General features: G+C 36.0%; 1 protein-coding gene across 1 annotated transcript in view; it reads left to right on the forward strand.

Annotated features, from left to right (window-relative positions):
- Positions 1–20,925, forward strand: part of LOC106130704 (uncharacterized) — a 60,278-nt gene that overhangs the window by 29,268 nt on the left and 10,085 nt on the right. Inside the window, exons 2-4 of the mRNA XM_013329605.2 lie at positions 16,364–17,056; positions 17,382–17,504; positions 18,272–18,476. Of these exons, the coding sequence (XP_013185059.1) occupies positions 16,444–17,056; positions 17,382–17,504; positions 18,272–18,476 (941 nt within the window). The 5' untranslated portion in view covers positions 16,364–16,443. The remainder of the gene's footprint in view (positions 1–16,363; positions 17,057–17,381; positions 17,505–18,271; positions 18,477–20,925) is intronic.

A 20,925-nucleotide genomic window follows, 5' to 3' on the forward strand; every position in this document is an offset into this window, starting at 1 on the left:
TTCAGTGTGGTTAGAATACAATTCATTCATTAATATTATCACGTCTATAACTCTTGCGGGGAAGACAGAGTCAGCAGTCTTGGAAAGACTGAAAGACCACGTATGGCTTTATGATGAAATTGAGATTCAAATAGTGACAGGTTGCAAGACCATCGCCTACAAGAGGAATCCCAAGTTAATAAGCCTATAGGTACTTATACTTTCTCGTACATAATGCGTGTTTCGTAAAAATAGGTTATTCATTATAAGATAAGATTACTACAAAGCCTTTTATGATGTAATCTTTAGATGATAAACTTTGTTAGTAAGTAGGTCATATTATGAGTAATTTAATGAAAGCTCACGTGAATCACCAAAACTCCTTTTAAGTACGTCCGATTTCTAAAAGGATAAGTATATAGATAAACACACAGATTTCATTCTTCTACTTAAAGTCACGTCTATATCGCTTGCAGGGAAGACAGAGTCAACAGTCTTGAAAAGACTAAAAGGCTACGTTCAGCTGTTTAGTTTTATGCTGGAATTGAGATTTAAATAGTGACAGGTTACAAGAGGAATCTCAAGTTATATCGCCTATCGCTTAGTCGCCTTTTACAACATCCATGGGAAAGACAATAAGTGCTGGAAACCACACGGCACATATACATTAAAATATTGTTCTGCCCTCAATGTTCACCCTCTCTACACTATAAGAAAGATTATCAATCAAAAGAAAAAAAAATACATAATCTTTCTCCTCGCCAGTCATTATAAAACTTTTATTATTCTATAGAAAAACTACATACATATCGTCACGTCGATCATAAAAATCTTCTCTCAAGGTGAATGCTCCTAAGGCCGAGTTCACACCAGCTAAAAATAAAAACTGTAGAAAGCCCGCGTGGTGATGATTTGCATTCGTTAAAGTAAACCTGCACGCCATTTCTCTAAATAGTGGATATGTTATAGGCTGAAGCGGATTCATGTAAATCAGAACATTCGTCATTAGTTATCTCATTTTGATCCAAAGTTTAGACTGACAAATAATGCCTTGTTTAAGACCAATCGTTTTTACGTGCATAAAGTAGAAATAAATAAATAAACGTTCATTTGGCGGTTTCATGGCAATGAGCGCTGGTGGTCGAATCGATAAGGTTTTATTACGCATTTTATGCAGACACCTTATCGATTAAGGCAGAGATTCAAATCCCACCTCGACCATGAACCAATGACTATTTTTGAACGCTATATATATGGAAAACACCGTGAGAAAACCTGCACATTCAGGAACCTGGATATGTAACCATAGATCTAATACGGGTTAGGTTTACCTGCAAAGGTTGCGGGGGCCAGATGGTATTCGCGTCGTGTAAAAACCTGACTCACCTAATCCAGGATCAATGGTCAAACGCTTACCTCACCAGAATGGTGAAGATGCAACCGGGACTAAAAGCCAGGAGGAAGAAGAACATTTGTTTGGGGCTATAAATACGCAGGCTTTCAATACTTTGGGATTCTTTTTAAGGCGATAGGATAGTTTTCACCATTCAAATCTCAATTCCAACAGAATGTGGTCTTACAGTCTTTTCCAGATTGTTTGCTCAGTCTTCCCCGTAAGGAATATACACGTGATTATATAAATGAATAAGAAAATATTGTTTAAAATCTAATAGCGATTTACATCAAAAGGATTGCAGAATAGTCTCCAAAGTTTATTAATTAGCAATACCGCAATTGTTTGGAACAAATAACTAGATAAGTACTTTTGAGAATTAATTTCTCGAACGTTTATCTCCGGCGCACCCTCTACTTGAATCTGTTGATTTTATTTCATGTTTATTTTTAGATTTACTTGTAAATTTTGAAAGGTCGAACGGATGTTTTGTTAAAAATAATTCGCATTGACTTTTGAGTTTGACAAACAAGGAAGTGAATGACTTTGAAAGTTGGAGTTTAGAATAAATTCGTCCCACTCCGTCTATAAATATTTAAGAAATAAAAGAAATGGAAAATTTTCAAAATCGTACCCTTCTTTCCTTGATGGCTCATGAGCAATAATAAGTTCAAGATTTTTATGTGAAAGCTATGTTGATTGGTTGACATTTGCCGCAGCGTCTAGCGGCAGCCAATCATAAGAAAATCGAACTTGTAAGACACTTTGTAACATATTTATTAAACACAATTTATATTATAATTTTTTTAACGTAAATACGAACATTTAGTATATACTCTACATAGTTGATGAATGAAATCACGTTAAGACTGAGAGACGAATTCACGGAATAAGAACCGACTCACTCGAAGACAAGACTCTAAAAATAATTAAGAAATCATCTTAAATCACTTGAAATATTGTTGCACAGAAAAACTACTAAAAACAAAATTAGAGGACTTAACAAAAATTAAAAAAACAAAGAATACAAAACATAAGTGCAGTTATATCGGCAGCATCATAAGCCAATGAGCTTCTGACTTCTTAAATATATTTATCAAAAATACTAACACAATTCTGTGCCCAAAATTAACATTAAAAAAAAATCGCTGTCGCTTCTATTTCGCGCCAAAACACAAACGTCATTGAGCGAAAGTACCGGTAGTGGACAGTGGGTCGCATGCACATCGTCATGTCATTCACTTTGATATTAACATTCTAATACTTGTTAAGTAATTATGGGATAGTAATTAGGGACTCAGTTATAATGGATGAATGTGGTATTAACATTAATATGATTGGAAATTCAAATTGGAAATACATTGAAATTATTGATATTAATAAAAATAATTCTGAAGCAAAGAAATCATTATTTTGGTTTTTCAAGAAAAAAACAAAAGAAATGAAACCTTACTAATTTTATAATGCAGAAAAAATAATAGTTTTAAATACTGGGTTTAGTTTATGTTCATCTCCTTATTTCACTACCCAAAGGCAGGTTCGAAGAGATTGCTTAGCGATAAGTCCGCTTCTGCTAAACAACGTATTTTTAATGTAAGTTTTCTAACTACATATATATATTTTTTATGAGCAATAAAGATAATTTATATTGTATTGTCAAATATCTCGTATCTCGAATCTAATTTGGCAAAATTCCATCATTTGCAAATAAAATGTTGTATTAAAATAGTATTTCATAACGCTTGCTTCTTCTACGAGTAATTTATGATTCCTTTGCCAAAAAACTGTAGAAGCAAAACAGGCTACGGAAATAAAATTACTTAGATATAATATGAGGAAAAACAGTATCTTTGCATAAAACATGCTAAATTACAAAATAGCGTTGCAAAGAAAAACGGAACCATTTACCCAATTGTCGAGGACGAAGTATAAAATTGCATGAGTGTTTTTTGTCATCCTTATTTGTGCCGTGTGGTTCCCGGCACCAATAGACCTGTCACTATTTGCATCTTAACTCTATAATTGAGCCAAACAGCTGAACGCGGCCTATCAGTCTTGTCAAGACTGTTGGCTCTGTCTACCCCGCAAGGTATACATACATGATTATATATATATATATATATATATATATGTATTCATGTTATTTTTGACATGATTGACCTAGATTGGGTAAGTCTGGTTTTTACACGAAGCGACTCCCGCGCATTTGACTGAATTGTAGGGTTTCTCACGATTAAAACGTCTATCAGCAATTAATCAATTGTAAATATTAATTATAAAATATATTATCTTTGAGTAAGTACGTCATAACTCGAACTAACTTTGGTGCTATATATTATCCGTGTGATTTGTCCATATATTTGTATTCATCTATTTAACCATACACCTAAGAAATTTTTTATTTCATACAACTCATACTTTTTTTCACAAAAATATAATTTTTCATTAGCGAATTGATTTCATGGTAACTTAAACCTTATATTGCAGATGTTTCGTATTAAACACGAAATTTGAATTGCTAATACAATCGGTTCCATGCCATTGATTATATACACGTGCCGTTATCTCTAAATGGAAGGAAAACTTAGCAGGTAAATAAAAATGAGATCGTGATCAATTGATTTAATGTCGTACGGTTTCCGGCATTCTAGAATAGGATCTCTTCATATCTTTCCCATGGATGTCATTAAAGGCGTAGGCTTATAAACTAGGGATTCCTCTTGCGATAGGTTAGCAACCCTGTCACTATTTGAATCTCAATTCCATCATGAAGCCAGGCAGCTGAACGTATCATGTCAGTCTTACAAATAGGTAGAATGATATCAATTATCATAGCGCAGTGAAAACAAATATCTCGCGTTGTTGACTTTCCTTGATCTCACACTTTCTTAAACATCGATCGTGTGATCGTACGGAACTAATTTATACTAAGATTCAATGAGAATTCTTCTATTTTCTTTGTTAAAGATTTGAGGACTAGTGGTTAAAATATAGGACTAGTAAGCGGGACGTACTAAACTCATTTCTAATTGTAATATATATAAAATATATACATATACCTAGCCATACGTGTATAATATTTTATATCCTTAAATTTTTTCCATATTTAATACTATTCAAATGAAGGTGGGCGGGAGGTGTAACCAGACTGAACAAAATTCAGAATGAATACATTCAAGGTAGTCTCACATTACGTGACCAGGGACGGAAGAAGAAGAAAATATAATACTATTCACAAGAGTTTAAAATATATTCTCCATCTCAACCATGGCCGATCGTTGAATTTCGTCGAACCTCGGGCGCTCTCGGTAATGTTCGGTTCGGACGGCGCGCAAAAATCCTGTGATTGTTCGAACATTTTCTATGAACTATGTTAAGAATGTATATAACTTTTACCTCAGCGAAACCGCCTACATAAAGTATACAAAGAACGGAAAGTATATAAATTAATCTTGCGTTTTGTTTTCACTTTTGACCCAACGATTGTTTCTAAAAATACTCGACATTGTTCCCTAGTGAAATATTGTAAATGAAATGAAAATTCTGAATAAATTATTCAAATATTCACTTTTACAGTTAGTTAAGTTTAAAATACTTCTACTGTAAAACATTATGTTTGAGTGTTTGTCCGTGTGGAAATTTTATACTTCGAACGAAGCATTCTTATGAGTAAATTGTTTATTGGCGAAGCGACTCCTGTCTGAACTCCGCAACATTGACAAATAAACTAAACTATATTGGATCACGTTACTCATCCAGTTGCCGGAATGTGCAGGTTTCTTCACGAGGTTTTCTTTCAGCAAAAGGGATTTTGCATTACACATACACATATATTATCTCCATGTCTTTCCAGGTAGAGTAAATAAAAGTCAAAGTCATACAGAGGCCGTGTGGTTCCCGGCACCATTAGAAAAGAATAGGACCACTCCATCTCTTTCCCACGGATGTCGTAAGAGCCGACTAAGGGATAGACTTGGGATTCCTCTTTAATGTAAATCCCTGCCAATCTAAGGTCTGCCGCGCCGATGGATGCATGGCTAGGGGCGAGCCTAGTCTCGAGCGTGCCACTTCCGCCATGGGGTTGGGCGACCCCCAGGTAATGGCTAGCCTTACCCTGGCATGCGGGGCTCTGCTGGGGCGGACAAAATTTTTCCCTAGCGTCTCGTGGGAATCGCATGGATGCAAATTTTTTGAAAGAGCACCTAGATGGCGGCGATGGTGTCCGCACCCCATCACGTCTCGTTCCCGGCGGGAGCGGTATGCGGTCTGCTGAAAGCCGCTTTGCGACGATGAATGTAAGAGGAGGAATGAAGGATAAGATTGAGGAAGTATGCCAGATGATGGATGAAAGACGTTTGGATGTGTTGTGCGTGAATGAAACGAAGCGGAAAGGATGCGACGCGACGCAGCACGGCCCTTACACGGCGTATTGGTCTGGAATTTCCAGTACCAGCCGAGGCTGTCAAGGGGTCGGTCTAATTCTTTCTGCACGAATGGCTGAGTGCGTGAATGAGTATGAGTGTGTCAGCCCTCGTCTTCTATGGATTAGGCTGAAAGTTGGAATCACTCGGATCTTCGTTCTAGGTGTTTATGCACCTTGGGATGTGGGTTCGAGGGGTACAACATCAGCAAAAAGCGAAAACGAGGAGTTCTGGAATAGTGTAAGAGAAGTATTGAAAGTTACCAAGCCAAATGAGAAGATTATTATGTTAGGTGATTTTAATGGATGGGTGGGTGTAAAGCGTGATGGATATGAAAAGGTGCTTGGTGCGTTTGGTGACGAAAAGGTGAATGATAATGGAAGAAGTGTATTAGAAATTTGTCTAGAGTGGGATCTTTTTGTGTCGAACTCAATGTTTCAACATAAAGAGATCCACACCTACACAAGAGTGGAAGGTATTTTAAAAAGTATGATAGACTTTGTGATTGTAGATGAAAGATTGAAGAACAAAGTGCTGGATACCCGTGCATATCGCGGTGCTGGCATTGACTCGGACCATTTACTGGTGATATCCCGGATAAGGGGTATCTTCAATCGCTGGCGGCACAGGGTAAGGGAGCAAACCAGCGCTTTGGAAAGAGTAAAAGTAGAAAATTTGCAAGATATGGATGTAGGTAAGAAGTATATTAATAGACTGAAGGATGAATTTGAAGATTTAGAGGAAATGAGCGATATTGAAGATAGAAAGAATTGTGAAAGTAGCTGTTGAAGTGTGTGGTGTAAGTAGAAGAAGGAAAGGAAAAAATCACAAAAATGCGTGGATGAGTAAAGATGTGCAAGAACTTGTGCGATTAAAGAAGAAAGCATGGCTGGATTTGTTAGCAGCAAAAGCTAACTTAAGAATGCAAGAGGTTATAGATGAAGATGTGAATGAAGCACGTAAGGAATATAAGAAAATGAAAGATTTGGTTAAGAAAGCTGTGATTAGAAAGAAAGAAGAGTATAAAGAGGATTTTGATAAAAGGCTATCAGAAGACTTTCAGTCAAATCTGAAAGTATTCTGGAAATCCGTAAGGTCAGCCCGAGGAAATACTATAACCAGAGAGCTGACTAGGATCAGATGCCAGGATGGTAGCGTTGTGAAAGGAGAAGAATGTGTACTAAAGATATGGAAGGACTATTTTGAAAGTTTATTTGAAAAAAGGAAGGAAATAAGAAAGATTTCTGCTATAGCGAAGAAAAAGAGAATGAGATGGAAGGCGAAATTGAAATGTTCGAAATTGTGGAAGCACTTAAGAGTATGAAAGCGGGAAAGGCTGCTGGGTGTGATAGAGTGTCGGTCGAGATGCTTAAAGCAGGAAAAGGCGTAGTAGCTAGTCAGTTGTACTGCCTTTTCAATTTGTGTTGGAGAAGCGGCCGAGTACCAAAAGATTGGTGTAAGGCTGTTATCGTGCCACTTTACAAAGGAAAAGGGTCACAGCTGGACTGCAAAAATTATCGTGGTATAAGCCTGCTTAGCGTCGTCGGCAAATTGTATGCTAAGGTATTGATTAATAGAGTCAGGAATGAAACTGATGACAAAATATGGGATGCTCAAGCGGGATTTCGAAAGGGAATGGGATGTACTGATCAGGTCTTTTCCTTGCGGTGCATAGCCGAAAAGTTTTTGGCCAAGAGTCAAAAAGTCTATTGCACATTCGTAGATCTGGAAAAGGCCTATGACAGAGTTGAGAGGAATGAATTGTGGTCAGCACTTTCTATGCATGGGGTGAGCAGTCTCTTAATACGAGCACTGAAATCCTTATATGAGGATTCGAGTGCTTGTGTCAGGATAAACGGAGCGCACACTGAGTGGTTTAAGATTGAGAAAGGCGTTAGGCAAGGATGTGTTGCGTCACCGTGGCTGTTCAACCTATTTATGGATAGCTGTTTGACAGATTTGAAAGAGTCTAAAAGTGGATTAAGGATGAATGAGTTACTCGTCAAATGTCTGCTCTATGCCGACGATCAGGTTATACTGGCGTCATCAGCGGAGGAGTTACAGGAGATGGTAAACTGTATGCATGAAGCTTTAAAAGAGAAAGGAATGAAAGTGAACGTAAGTAAAACTAAAACACTGGTTTTTGAAATGGAGAAAGAAATGACAGCATGTAATATTTTGATTGGAGGAGAAAAAGTGGAGCAAGTGAAAGAGTTTGTATATCTAGGATCAAAGTTTACATCAGATGGCAAGTATGATAGTGATATTGAAAGGAGAGTGAACGCGGGGAACATGGTGAATGGAGCTTTGCATGCCTTTATGAGCAGTCAGAAACTATCCAAAAAGGCTCGACTGGCTGTGCACAGGGGCGTGTTGGTCCCGACATTAATGTATGGGAGTGAAAGTTGGGTATGGCAAAAGAAGCATGAAAGCAGAATAAATGCAGTGGAAATGAGAGCGTTAAGGAGTATGATGGGTGTGAAATTGAGTGACAGGATAAGGAACAGCGTGATAAGGGAATGTTGTGATGTGAAAGAAGATGTAGTTACAGGAATAGAAAAGGGTATGTTAAGATGGTTCGGTCATGTGGAGAGGATGAATGAAAGCAGGTTGACTAAGCAGATATACAAGGAGAGTGTGGAGGGAAAGGTCGGAGTGGGAAGACCTAGACGAACGTATCTTGATCAAATTAAGGACGTCCTGGTAAAGGGTCAGGTCAAAAGTACCCGAAACCGCCGAGCTTGTATGAAGAGAGTTATGAATGTGGACGAAGCGAAAGAAGTATGCAGAGATCGTGGCAAGTGGAAAGAGGTAGTCTCTGCCTACCCCTCCGGGAAAGAGGCGTGATTTTATGTATGTATGTATGTATGTCATACAATGATAAATACGAGACCAATTACAGAGATCAAGTTAGCCTCAAAGTAAGTTCGAAACTTACGAGATACAAACTCAGATACCTACTAGATTTTATAATAAATACCTATATCTATGCTTAATGATGAAATTCCTATTCAGCGAGTGTCAGGTTAGCCTATCGCCTAAAAGAAAGATTCCAACTGATCAGTAACAACAAAATTAATTCTAAAACTTTGTATCTCAAAGGTAACAATGTACAAGCATTTAATCAAATAGCCGTAGGAACATCTATTAGCACTCAAAATAATGCACATATCTCAGAATAAAGCTTCGAATGGTAAACCATGGGAACTATGGTAGGATTTGTACCTATACCTCCCTGTGCATAACATTTTTGTTTTCTAGAACCTAATTGGTTTGACCGCGGACGCTCCTATTTTTACGTAAAATATAAGTAGGTACGCTTAAAAATTGCAATAATTTATTATTCTATAGTAAACAATAACTTCACAGTGATATTTCAAAATAAGTGTCTTCCATTTTCTTTTAAATTGTGAACAAAAGCTTTTGTTAGTGCTCTCGCTCCTGTAAAGTCATACAGGAAGCTTTATCGGGTGTCAATAAACCAATGACCTCTAATAATATAAATGTGCTAGGTAAAATTGTAGATACATACAAACATTAAATATAGATACATGAAAACCAAACGCCTCTTTCCCGGAGGGGTAGGCAGAGACTACACCTTTCCACTTGCCACGATCTCTGCATATTTCCATTTTCATACATAGACTGCATACTTTAAATTGTAGATGTCAGATGTAAGTCTACTTATCCAGTCCAGAATCATGGTCAAAGGCCAACCTCGAACTCCTCTCTGGAGAGGTGAGGATGTTAGTGGGACCGCGGCACCTTTTATGACCCTCTTAAAATGGGACCCTCTCTTTGTTCAAAAAATTGATGCAAGCGTTTTTCCCGTTAGTCTCTCTAAACATTAAAGGGAATAAGATGGAAAAAGTCCTATTCTAAAATACCGAGACAAATCACGCGCGTCGACTTTTCCAGCGTATTTTTATTTCATATCAGCGAACTAAAGGTATGAAAATAACGAAATAAACATTATCGTAAAATTGAAATACACAACGTAAAGGGAAAAGGACTTAGTAAACGTAAGGGGAATTGTAAATGGCATATTGTAAACATACAAAGTACTTGGAACTTTGACACGTATGTAACTTGCAAATCTCGTTACTAAAAGACTTTATTTAACAAATAGGCATCCAAATTTTATTTGCTTGTCGGCCTCTGTGGCGCAGCGGTAGTGCGCTTGTCTGCGACACCCGAGGTCCCGGGTTCGAATCCCGGTCAGGGCATGATGAGGAACGCACTTTCTCTGATTGGTCTGGGTCTTGGATGTTTATCTATATAAGTATTTCTTAAAAAATATAGTATCGTTGGGTTAGTATCTCGTAACACAAGTCTCGAACTTACTTCTAGGCTAACTCAATCTATGTAATTTGTCCCATATATATATTTATATATTACTTATACTAGGGTACGCCCATGACTCCTCCCGCGTTAATCTCAAAACCCCATTTCATACCGGGAAAATTTTAGGAAATTCTCTGTCTATCGACACGCCATCTAATTAAATTCTCAGAACTTATTAGGATTGGACACGCAACAATATGTATTGACCGCGTCGTAGTTCCACCGATTTTCACTAGATGGCATTGTTTTAGAATTTACCGATAAGCACTGTTTTTATACTCTATGAAATTCCGATCCGATGTTCCACGCTCCTTTTATTTTCTATCTTCTTAAACGTATAAATCTAAGAAATTTGCTTCTTTTTATTGGCTTCTTCATCCTCTGTTAGTGCACACCTACACTTGGTGTCTTTGGCACGTCATCGTCACGACGTAGACGAGGCGTGGACTTAGAGGAAATGTGCACAATACAGTTAGTTGCAGGCCGCGTAGGCGCTAGCAATACCCCGACGCTCTTAAAAGACGCCAAGCGTAGGAGGGATTTTAGTGCATACCTTCACTTTCCAAAGAAACTTTATTCTTAGTAACTTTTATTGGAGGTGGAGGGTTGATAACCTGAGACACAGTTTCCTTTTACTGTGTCTCAATACCTAAATATAATTTTGTCCTAGTTTTTAAATCAAAAACCTGCATTATGTTACATATAGGTTTTCGGCTTCCCAGTAGTTTCGGCTGTACGTTGTCTGTGAATCAGTCACTCTGTAACACAAGAACTTTAATGATTGATGAAGTTCTGTTAAGCAGGGATTCTGAATACTATTTAGATATTGTCGATTTATTTAAATTGTTAAATTGTGCCGTTTGGTTTCCGGTATTTTAGAATAGAACCACACCATACCTTGGATGTCGTAAATGGTAACTAAAGGATAACTTAGGATTATGTTTATAGGCGATGGACTAGCGACCTGCCACTATTAGAATCTGAATTTCATCAGACAGCCAAACGTTGCCTTTCAGTCTTTTCAAGATGTTGGCTCTGTCTACGTGATATAAACGTGACTATATATGTATATGTATATTATAAGTATTCTTGTCACCTCAATATCTTGTCTGTTCTGATTAACTACTTGTTTTTAATAAATGTGCCATTAACCCATTAACAGACCAGCCGTTTAGTGCCATTCATAGCAGTTAACATGTCATGTTCATAAAAATATTTTATTACTTCATTCGCTATTGGCATAATGGAGCAAAGGGCGAGTTGAGCGGTTCATACAGTGCAAGTGGCGTGATGCGATTTCCACAACAAACTTTAGTCGCCTTTTACGACATCCATGGGAAAGATTGGTCTTATTCTTAAGTGCCGAACCACACGGCATTTGCGAACGGGATTTATCACGGCATTTGCGAATGGGATTAATAAATCCCATTCGCAAATGCCGTGTGGTTCGGTTCGTTCAAAAAATACAATCAAAAGTACCCGAAACCGCCGAGCTTGCATGAAGAGAGTTATGAATGTGGATGAAGCGAAGGAAGTATGCAGAGATCGTGGCAAGTGGAAAAAGGTAGTCTCTGCATACCCCTCCGGGAAAGCGGCGTGATTTTATGTATGTATGTATTTATTAATCCAAGTATTTTTCATTTGGCTCCCTTAAATATCCCATTTAGTTACAATTTGGGTATTTTCAAGGCAAAAGAGTATTATTTAAGCTTCCGTGCACCATCTTAGGCCTCATCTTTCTTACCACCAGACAGAGATTGAGATCAAACGCACTCAAATTAATATACTCGTACCTAATAAAAAACCTTTTGGCGTCATAAAGTTTTTGTTCAGTGTAGATGGTTAGAGCCGTGTGATTCCCGGCACCAATATATATACACCAATATACCTATGTATATAATAAAAAATAGGACTATTTCATTTCATTTCATTTATTTCTTAACAATGTACATTGTATTGAAATGTTACATTAATTACACTAATATTTTCTTAAATTCTAAACATGTTCTAAATATAAAATAAACATGTTCTAAATATAAAAAATAAAGGAACATATTTTATTTACCACTTCATCTCTTTCCCGTGGATGTCGTAAATGGCGACTAAGGAATAGGCTTACAAACTTGATATTATTTTTTAGACGATGGGTTAGCAACCTGTCACTTTTTGAATCTCAATTCTATCATTAAACCAAATAGCTGAACGTGGCCATTCAGTCTTTTCAAGACTGTTGGCTCTGTCTACCCCGCAAGGGATATAGACGTGACCATAAGTATGTATGTATGTAGATAGTTACTTAGATAGATTACTCATAAAATTAGGAATTACCTCAGGAGACTGCTCGCACTGTGTAATAAGCTATAAGCACATTAAAGCACCCATAAAATGCATATGGAAATGCATCTGTGATGGCATTTTGATTAAATTAAGTACCGTAGTTATAAAGTGATATAATGGGTTAACTGAAGTAGTTTGTGAGATACGGCTAGCGTAAAGTCCCGATAACTTATAAAGAGACGTGCAAATATAATAAGTACGGTAAGTTTGCCGTGTGGTTCCAGATCTTAATAATAAGATCGCTCTTTCCCAAGGACGATGTTAAAGGCGACTAAGTAAAAAACATACATACATACGTCACGTCTATATACCTTGCGGGGTAGACAGGGCTGTTTGGCTTAATGACAGAATTGAGAATCAAATATTGACAAGTTGCTAGCCCATCGTCTAAAAGAAGAATCCAAAGTTTATAAGCCTCCGTTGGTCGCATTTTACGACATCAATGGGAACGAGATGGAGTGGTCCTAATATTTTTTTATTGGTGCCGGAAACCACACGGCAACAATACGTTAAAAAATATAGTGTGTTCCAGCTGCTTCTCTTCCCGTTCTGATTGTAAAAGTCTGTCAAGAGAAATGCTAACAGAATTGGGATTCTTCTTTTAGGGATTGACCTGTCACTATTTGAATTGCATATTACATACATACATATATACATATGGTCACGTCTATATCCCTTGCGGGGTAGACAGAGCCAACAGTCTTGAAAAGACTGAATGACCACGTTCACGACTAATGATAAAGGCACTGATTCGAACCGGTGGTGGTGCCTTTATGCGCAACACGTGTTTTAACCGGGCACCTTACCAATTCGACCACCGCCGCTCTTGTACAAAATAAATACAATAACTGTTTTTATTCTGTTCCAATATTTCGTCCAAAATAAACCGCGTGAAGACCATAAATAAGAGTTAAATGCATATTTTCTTCTCGATAAAAAGAAAGGAATCGCTATTGAATAAGGAAAAAGGCTCAGTATTGTACCTACCTAATGAATGGCACATGTTGTACTCACAGACCTATATCATTAGATTACTGGACTAATTTACCAATTTATGTACACATAAAACATATAGGAACAATAAACACAAGAAACTGGTAGTACATATGTAATCTATCTTATTTGTAATATTAATTTCATTGTACGAGAAAGTAACGTGTGGTTCTCGGCACCAATATAAAAAAGAATAGGACCACTTCATATGATTTCCCGTGGATGTCTTAAGAGGCGACTAAAAGATAGCCTATAAACTTGGGATTCTTATTTTAGGCGATGGGCTAGCAACCTATCTATCTATCTATCATAAAGCCAAACAGCTAAATGTGGCCTGACAGTCACTTTAGGACTGTTGGCTCTCTACCCCGCAAGGGATATAAACGTGACTATATTTTTGTATGCACGTAAGAGAAAGATTTCGTACCATGAAAGTATGATTTAGCAGCGTCATTAACTTTAATAATAAGTCTGTAACTTTGAAAACGTCACAAAGTGATATCTTATTTTAAAAATAAATGAACCTAACATAACTGAACAAAGTGCGTTAGTGAAACACCTAAAGACTAGTTACAAATTTAACCACAAATGAATAATTAATCTACACTGGATTGAAATTTCTGATTTGGTTTCGGGCGGCCATTAGGCTGCGGTGACCACTGTCATGATTTTCATTGATTCTAGTTATTTGGTTGAATCACTAATAATATGTGATGAGATATTTCCGAAATTAAATTCTATTTTTGACACAACAAATAGTAGAAAAATGTATTTAGGTTAACATAATATACGAAAGGGACTTGTATCGCACAACAATTTCATTGTGTTACAAAAAATAACTAAAGTAAAAGTTGATGACCACGAGCACTCTGTCAAGAGTAAAACGAGTGTAAAAGAAAAAAAAATAGTAATAAAGATAAATAATTTCGTGCCGTGTGGGAACCACACCGGCATAAAATTATTTATCTATATATCTAGACCTATGTACAAAAATTTATATAGGTCCATCTCTTTCCCATAGATGTCGTAAAAGGCGACTAAGCGATAGGCCTATAAACTTGGGATCATTTTTAGGCGATGGGCTAGCAACCGGTCAATATTGGAATCTCAAGTCTATTATTATGCCAAACAGCTAAATGCGGCCTATCAGTCTTTTCAAGACTGCTAGCTATATCTACCCCGAAAAGGATATAGACGAGACTATATGTACATATGTATGTATGTAAATAACTACGTGGAATGGAGGCGTGATTACGTATTCATTTATGTCTCCAGTCTAGGTCTCCTATACTAATTATGTCAGTGGTATAACTAAGACTGAGGTAAATTAAAGGCTGACCCATCCATTTCGTTGATATACAAGCCGCAGTACATTAAGGGATGACTGACGAAATTGGAAACGACTTAGCGTTACAACGTTAATGTGTGCTCCGTAAATCACGTCTACTTCTCCAGGAGGGTGAAGTCTGTAAAATTTAACGTACATGCATATAGCCTGCTTGATTCCTTACTAAATAAAGTCAACAGTCTGTCTCGCAAAGACAGAAAAGCCACTTCGGCTGTAAGGCACAATGATCTAATTAAGACTCAAATAGTCACAGCTCTACACTTATCTGATAGAATTCTACCGTATTTCAAACTTAATCTGGATAATATTTTTTTCAATATTGAATGATAACCAATGAAAATCATTGTACCAAATAATAAAGCACTGTTCCACAATTGATTTGCATCACTTATTATAAACAAAATAATCTTAGAACATTTTCTGTCGAAACGACCGTGAACTTCAACAACAGTTTGCATAACATCATAATTATCTAATTTGTTTGTGACAATATTAACATGACAAACAAATGTAAGAGTATTTTGAACTTTTGTTTTTCAAGGTTAAAACTAAAGATGCCTTAAAAATTTTTGTATATTCATTTTCAGCAGACTCTAAAGGAACCTCCTACACTTGGTTTTCGACTGTCTTTATATTTATTGCACAATAACTTTGCCAAGTGTGAACCGATTTGATAATCCTTTTATATTTGGAAGGATTTTATCCCTAGGTGTTCCCACATTTATTACCTGGAGAAATCATTTTTGCTAATCATGATTGATATTATTTTTTTTTGAAATTACTAAAACTATTGCATCATTTTAAATGGAATACGTAGAAAAATCTTTTGTAACAGTTACATATTTTATATTTCACATCTCCCTCCGACATTATCACGTCTTTTAACAAAAACCTCTTTCACTTCAGTTCTCCTTAATATTCGGACATTAATTTTCACCTCGGATTGTTGAATATCTACATAATTTATAACGTTGTGACCGCCATAATGTATTTTGGTCTTGGGTTTAGCAGGGGTACATTTTCAATGCTCTAATTTAGGACGCTACACAGTTATTCTATTGTATCATCTCGGCAGGAGTCCAGACCATTGTCAATTTAATTCTAAAGATAGAAATGTCAGACTGTTTAACCTAATTTAACCTGATATTTTTAAATAAATTGTTCAGAATTGCTATAAATATTACAGAAGGAAAGTTGTTGTAATTAAGGAAGAAGTATACTTTATTCTCAAGTTCATGATGCGTTATTCTATTTTATAATGACGCGGGTAAAAGCTGGTTTATGATAAAATATGGTATATAGGATGTTAGAATCTCGGAAGTCTCGAACTTACTTTAAGCTAATACTTAATCTCTGTTATTTGGCACGTATATATTTATTTGTCTACTAATAGTTCTGATTTCTATAATCTACTACATAGCCCATCTTTTACAATGTAGTATAGTTGTTCAACTTCATGCAAAAAGAAATCACAAAGGTTAAACAGTTGGTACCAATATGTAACTTTTAAAGCATTACAAATAATATAATTTTATGTTTTTGTTTCAGACATCCCAATCAGTGACTACTTCATACCCTAATTCAACAAAATACAGACGAGGTGATGTTTGAAACAAATCCATATAAAGATGGATTTAAGTGGAAACATTCTGACGACACCCGGCAGAAGATTGGAGTGGAGGTTTGGCCAGAAAAGCCTCCTAGTCATAATATATCTAACTCTGTTCTTACTACAATGTAATTGTCAAGATACACATACAAATGATGATATAAAAACCAAATCAGATAAATTAGATCTTAAAGTAGAAACTAATCACTGCCATAGTTGTCAAACTAGTAATAAATTCAATGATAAAAATAATATAGATGGTAGTGAAAGTTCCAATAGCACTGAATCTGTAAATTATGTAGAAGATTTGATTATTACATTAGGTACTTTAACGAAAAGGTATCTACTTGTAAATACAACTGAAAGTCAATTGGAAGATAAAGTAGAAAATGTTTTAGATGATGTTTTAAGCAAAGATCAATACGAAATAATCGAAGGTATAGAAATTAAACCTCTTGATGATGTAAAAAAAGATAAATTGAAATCGAAAAGTGAAGCGGACTCTGAGGCAAGAGCTCTTTTTAGTACATATACGTATGAGTACAGAATGTTTCAGAAAATTAAAAATTTCGTTGAAACTCACGTACTTTCCATCAACCTACCGAAAGCAGCGAAGTTCATGGGATTTAGATGTAAGTAAATGATCTTAATTAAAAACAACACTTACTTGAACGAAATTTATAGGCAATGAGAAGGAGAGAAAGTGAATATGTTCAGAAATTAAAATTAGACATAGCAACATAATAATATAGCAAATAGTTACCAGCCTACAAGTCCTTATATGTAAAATCGTACTTATTAACTGAGAAGCCATCTGACAGTTTCATTGGACTAACTAAATAAGGTTGCTAAGTGTCCCACGAATTTCCAACTTTTCTTGTAATTGTTAATTCTTCTCGCACAAGTCTTAATTTGATCTTTGAACAATTAAGTAAGAATTTCCGATTTTAATTTCAGCATTTGGACTTTCAAAATTCTTCGTACCTTTACTAATTGGAGGTCAAGTGCTGTTCAAGTCCATTCTCCTGGCGATGTTCCTGCCAAGCATCCTGGGAAGTTTCGGCAAGATGCTCGGAAAAGGTAATGAATGGTGTCTTGAAGTTTTAATTCGAATTTATAAAGACTGGAAATTTCCATTTAGTTTTTAACTTGGTAAATTTTTGTCAAAAATGTTTTTAAACTTTACGAAGGTTCCGTTCTTAATTTCAAAACGTTATATTTATTAACAAAATTTTTTTAATGTTTGTATCCGTGTGGTTTCCGGCACTGATAAAAAAATTATAGCACGACTCCATCTCCTTCCCATGGATGTCGTAAAAGGCGACTAAGGGATAGGCTTATAAATTTGGGATGCCTAAAAGTATTAGGGAATGGACTAGCAACCTGGCACTATTTGAATCTCAATTCTATCATTAAGCCAAACAGCTGAACGTGGTCTGTCTGTCTATTCAAGACTGTGGGCTCTGTCTATCCCGCATGGGATATAGACGTGACTATATGTATGTATCTAATATTTCTGAACAACAATTTCATAAAAGAAGTTACAAATAATTAAGGCCTCGGAGTAAAACTATATTTAGTTTCGAAATCTTAATTATCATTGTTTTCGAACTTAAACATAAGACTTTCATTATTATACTTTCATTCTTTATTTAAATATTTTTATAGGACCATGGATGTCGTAAAAGGCGACTTAGAGGAAGGATAATTATTAAGCTTGGGATTATTCTTGTGGGCGATAGACTAGCAACCTGTCACTATTTGAATCTCAATTCAATTATTACATTAAAAAATTATATTCCAATTAATTGATAACGTCTTAAACCATTTTCTCCTTAAAATTCCAGGAATTTCCCAGCTCTCAGCGACATCCAGCCAAGCCAGCTACCCTCCGGTCCAGGGAGACGACCAAACTGGTTATAACTCGGACAATAAGGACTTCATGGGTTACGAAACGAACCCAGCCGGGAATTACGCGTATCCTCAAGATGATTTGTACGGGAACATGGGAGACGGGAACGATGGCAATGACCTGCAAGTTGATATGTCAAGGTACATTTTATATTATTAGTGCCGTGTGGTTCCCGGCACCAATATAAAATAGAATAGGACCAATCCCGGCACCATTTCTGTCGAACAGGCGACTTAGGCTTGCTAAACTTGGGATTCTTCTTTTTGGCGATGGGCTAGCAACTTGTCACTATTGGAATCTATTTTGTTACCGCTTTTTCTGCACTGACGCCTTGGAAGCGGCAGTAAACTTAGTTTTAAGTAATTTATTTGACGTCAACCAATGTTGTGAAACCAAAAGATTTGACAATTATTAAGCGATATGATCCTATAATAATGAATAAAAATTTTGAATTTGAATTTCAATTTTGAATCTCAATTCTATTATTAAGACTAACAGCTGAACGTGGCCTATTAGTCTTTCAAGACTACTGTCCGCAAGGGATATAGGAGTGATCATATGAATGAATGAATGAACGAAATTTTAAGTTTCAACGTACATAGATCAAATTGGGGACATACTGGCCAAATGTCAGGTCAATAGTAACTAATTTGAATGATGTATGTGGCAGGGATCGTGGCAACTGGAAATAATGTAGTCTGTAATGATAGGCATTCGAAAAAAGGGGTAATTTTATGAATACATGTAATATTGTTGTAAACAAGTGTGATTAGTGGTCAAATATAAAAGTCCTTAATGCTAAGTTTTGACGTAAGGAATAATTCAAATAAAACTTCAATATTTTTTATGTGTTATCAATCAATTTTATCAAGAAATAAATATAACGCTCTCGCCTTGCTGACAGACTGAGAGAGCGTAGTGTAATAAAAGAAGAATTACTGTAATTCCAAAAATAATAATGGTTCGTTGTTTTTGTGATAATTCATCACGAACAAAAATACAAATCGTTATAGATTGGTCAAGTTTTAGTTTAACATATCACATAATAACTTTAACCAGAAACTCCGAAACTCCACTAAGTAGTTATTGTAATATTCTCTTACATTTGGTGATCACCCATGCAGTGTTTCCGGCCTGAACAAGATTCAACCCTAATTATAATGTAACATCTGTTCTACGCGATATTAGTCTGAAGTCAAAATTAATATCTCCGAAGCAAAACATGAGTATAATAAGAAAACCACCATGTTTTTTTGTTGGCCAACTTTGCTTTCCGCAGTTTGGTATTCCACGAAAAATTGTGAGTGACACATTAAAAAGTATTAAAAAAGTTACACGATCCGCTGCCTGTCTGACATACGTCTTAGAAACTTAATGTGACTTATTTATTTATTTACTAGAGGCCGCCCGCGACTTCGTCCGCATGGAAACCCTATCAATCCCGCGGGAACTCTGGGATAAAAAGTAGCCTATGTGTTATTCTGGGTCTTCAGCTACCTACATACCAAATTTCATGGTAATCGGTTCAGTAGTTTTTGCGTGAAAGAGTAACAAACATCCATACATCCATACAAACTTTCGCCTTTATAATAGTAGTAGGATGTACACAAAATTATATACAGCATTTAATACAGTAATTTTAGTGTTCTAGTATTCTATTGTTCACAAAGGCGCTACTTATACTTACATACATAAAATCACGCCTCTTTCCCGGAGGGGTAGGCAGAGACTACATCATTCGACTTGCCACGATCTCTGCAATCTGCAGGAAGTATTTCCTAGGCGCTACTTATTTCAATAGAAATCTCTTCCAGTAGACCCACAACAGGAAAATATAAAGAAAAGCATTGGCTTGTGTACATAATTAATAATATATAAACTTACTGATATTAATAAACCTGATATTAATATTCCCGCAAGGGATGTTGACGTGATTATGTGTGTTATTTCTACCTATTAATAAACCTAAAATCTATAATCTTTTATTAACAATATATAAATTCTTTGCACAATATCACTAGAATTAGTCAAACAAAGCACTGAACTGAAAAGGTCAGAAGTACCCGAAACCGCCGAGCTTGCATGAAGAGAGTTATGAATGTGGATGAAGCGAAGGAAGTATGCAGAGATCGTGGCAAGTGGAGAGGTAGTCTCTGCCTACCCCTCCGGGAAAGAGGCGTGATTTTATGTATGTATGTATGTAAGCACTGAACCCACTCAGCTCGTCGTTCACTATTCTGTGATCCTTCCATCAAATGAAACTAAATAAAAGAAAAGTTTTTCTTTGTATTGAACAAGAAAAGGATAGTTATTTTTTTGTTAAAGACAAACGAATCCTTTCTGCTCTTAACTTCCTGCTTCTAAAACTTGTACGTACGATCTATTCTCTGTTTCCATTCAACGCAGACAAAGTTTCGGACACAAGTTTATACCAATAGTTCTTTTACTTACGTTAGGTGCTAATAATATAAGGAATACCAAAGTTCTTATACTTACGTTAGTTACTAAACTTAAATATTTTTGTTTGATGTTTTTTTTTATGAAATTTTAAATCATTCAAAAACAAAGAGTCTTATTCTCTACCAAAAA

The sequence above is a fragment of the Amyelois transitella genome, chromosome 23 (genome assembly GCF_032362555.1).
Source record: "Amyelois transitella isolate CPQ chromosome 23, ilAmyTran1.1, whole genome shotgun sequence".
Taxonomy (NCBI): domain Eukaryota; kingdom Metazoa; phylum Arthropoda; class Insecta; order Lepidoptera; family Pyralidae; genus Amyelois; species Amyelois transitella.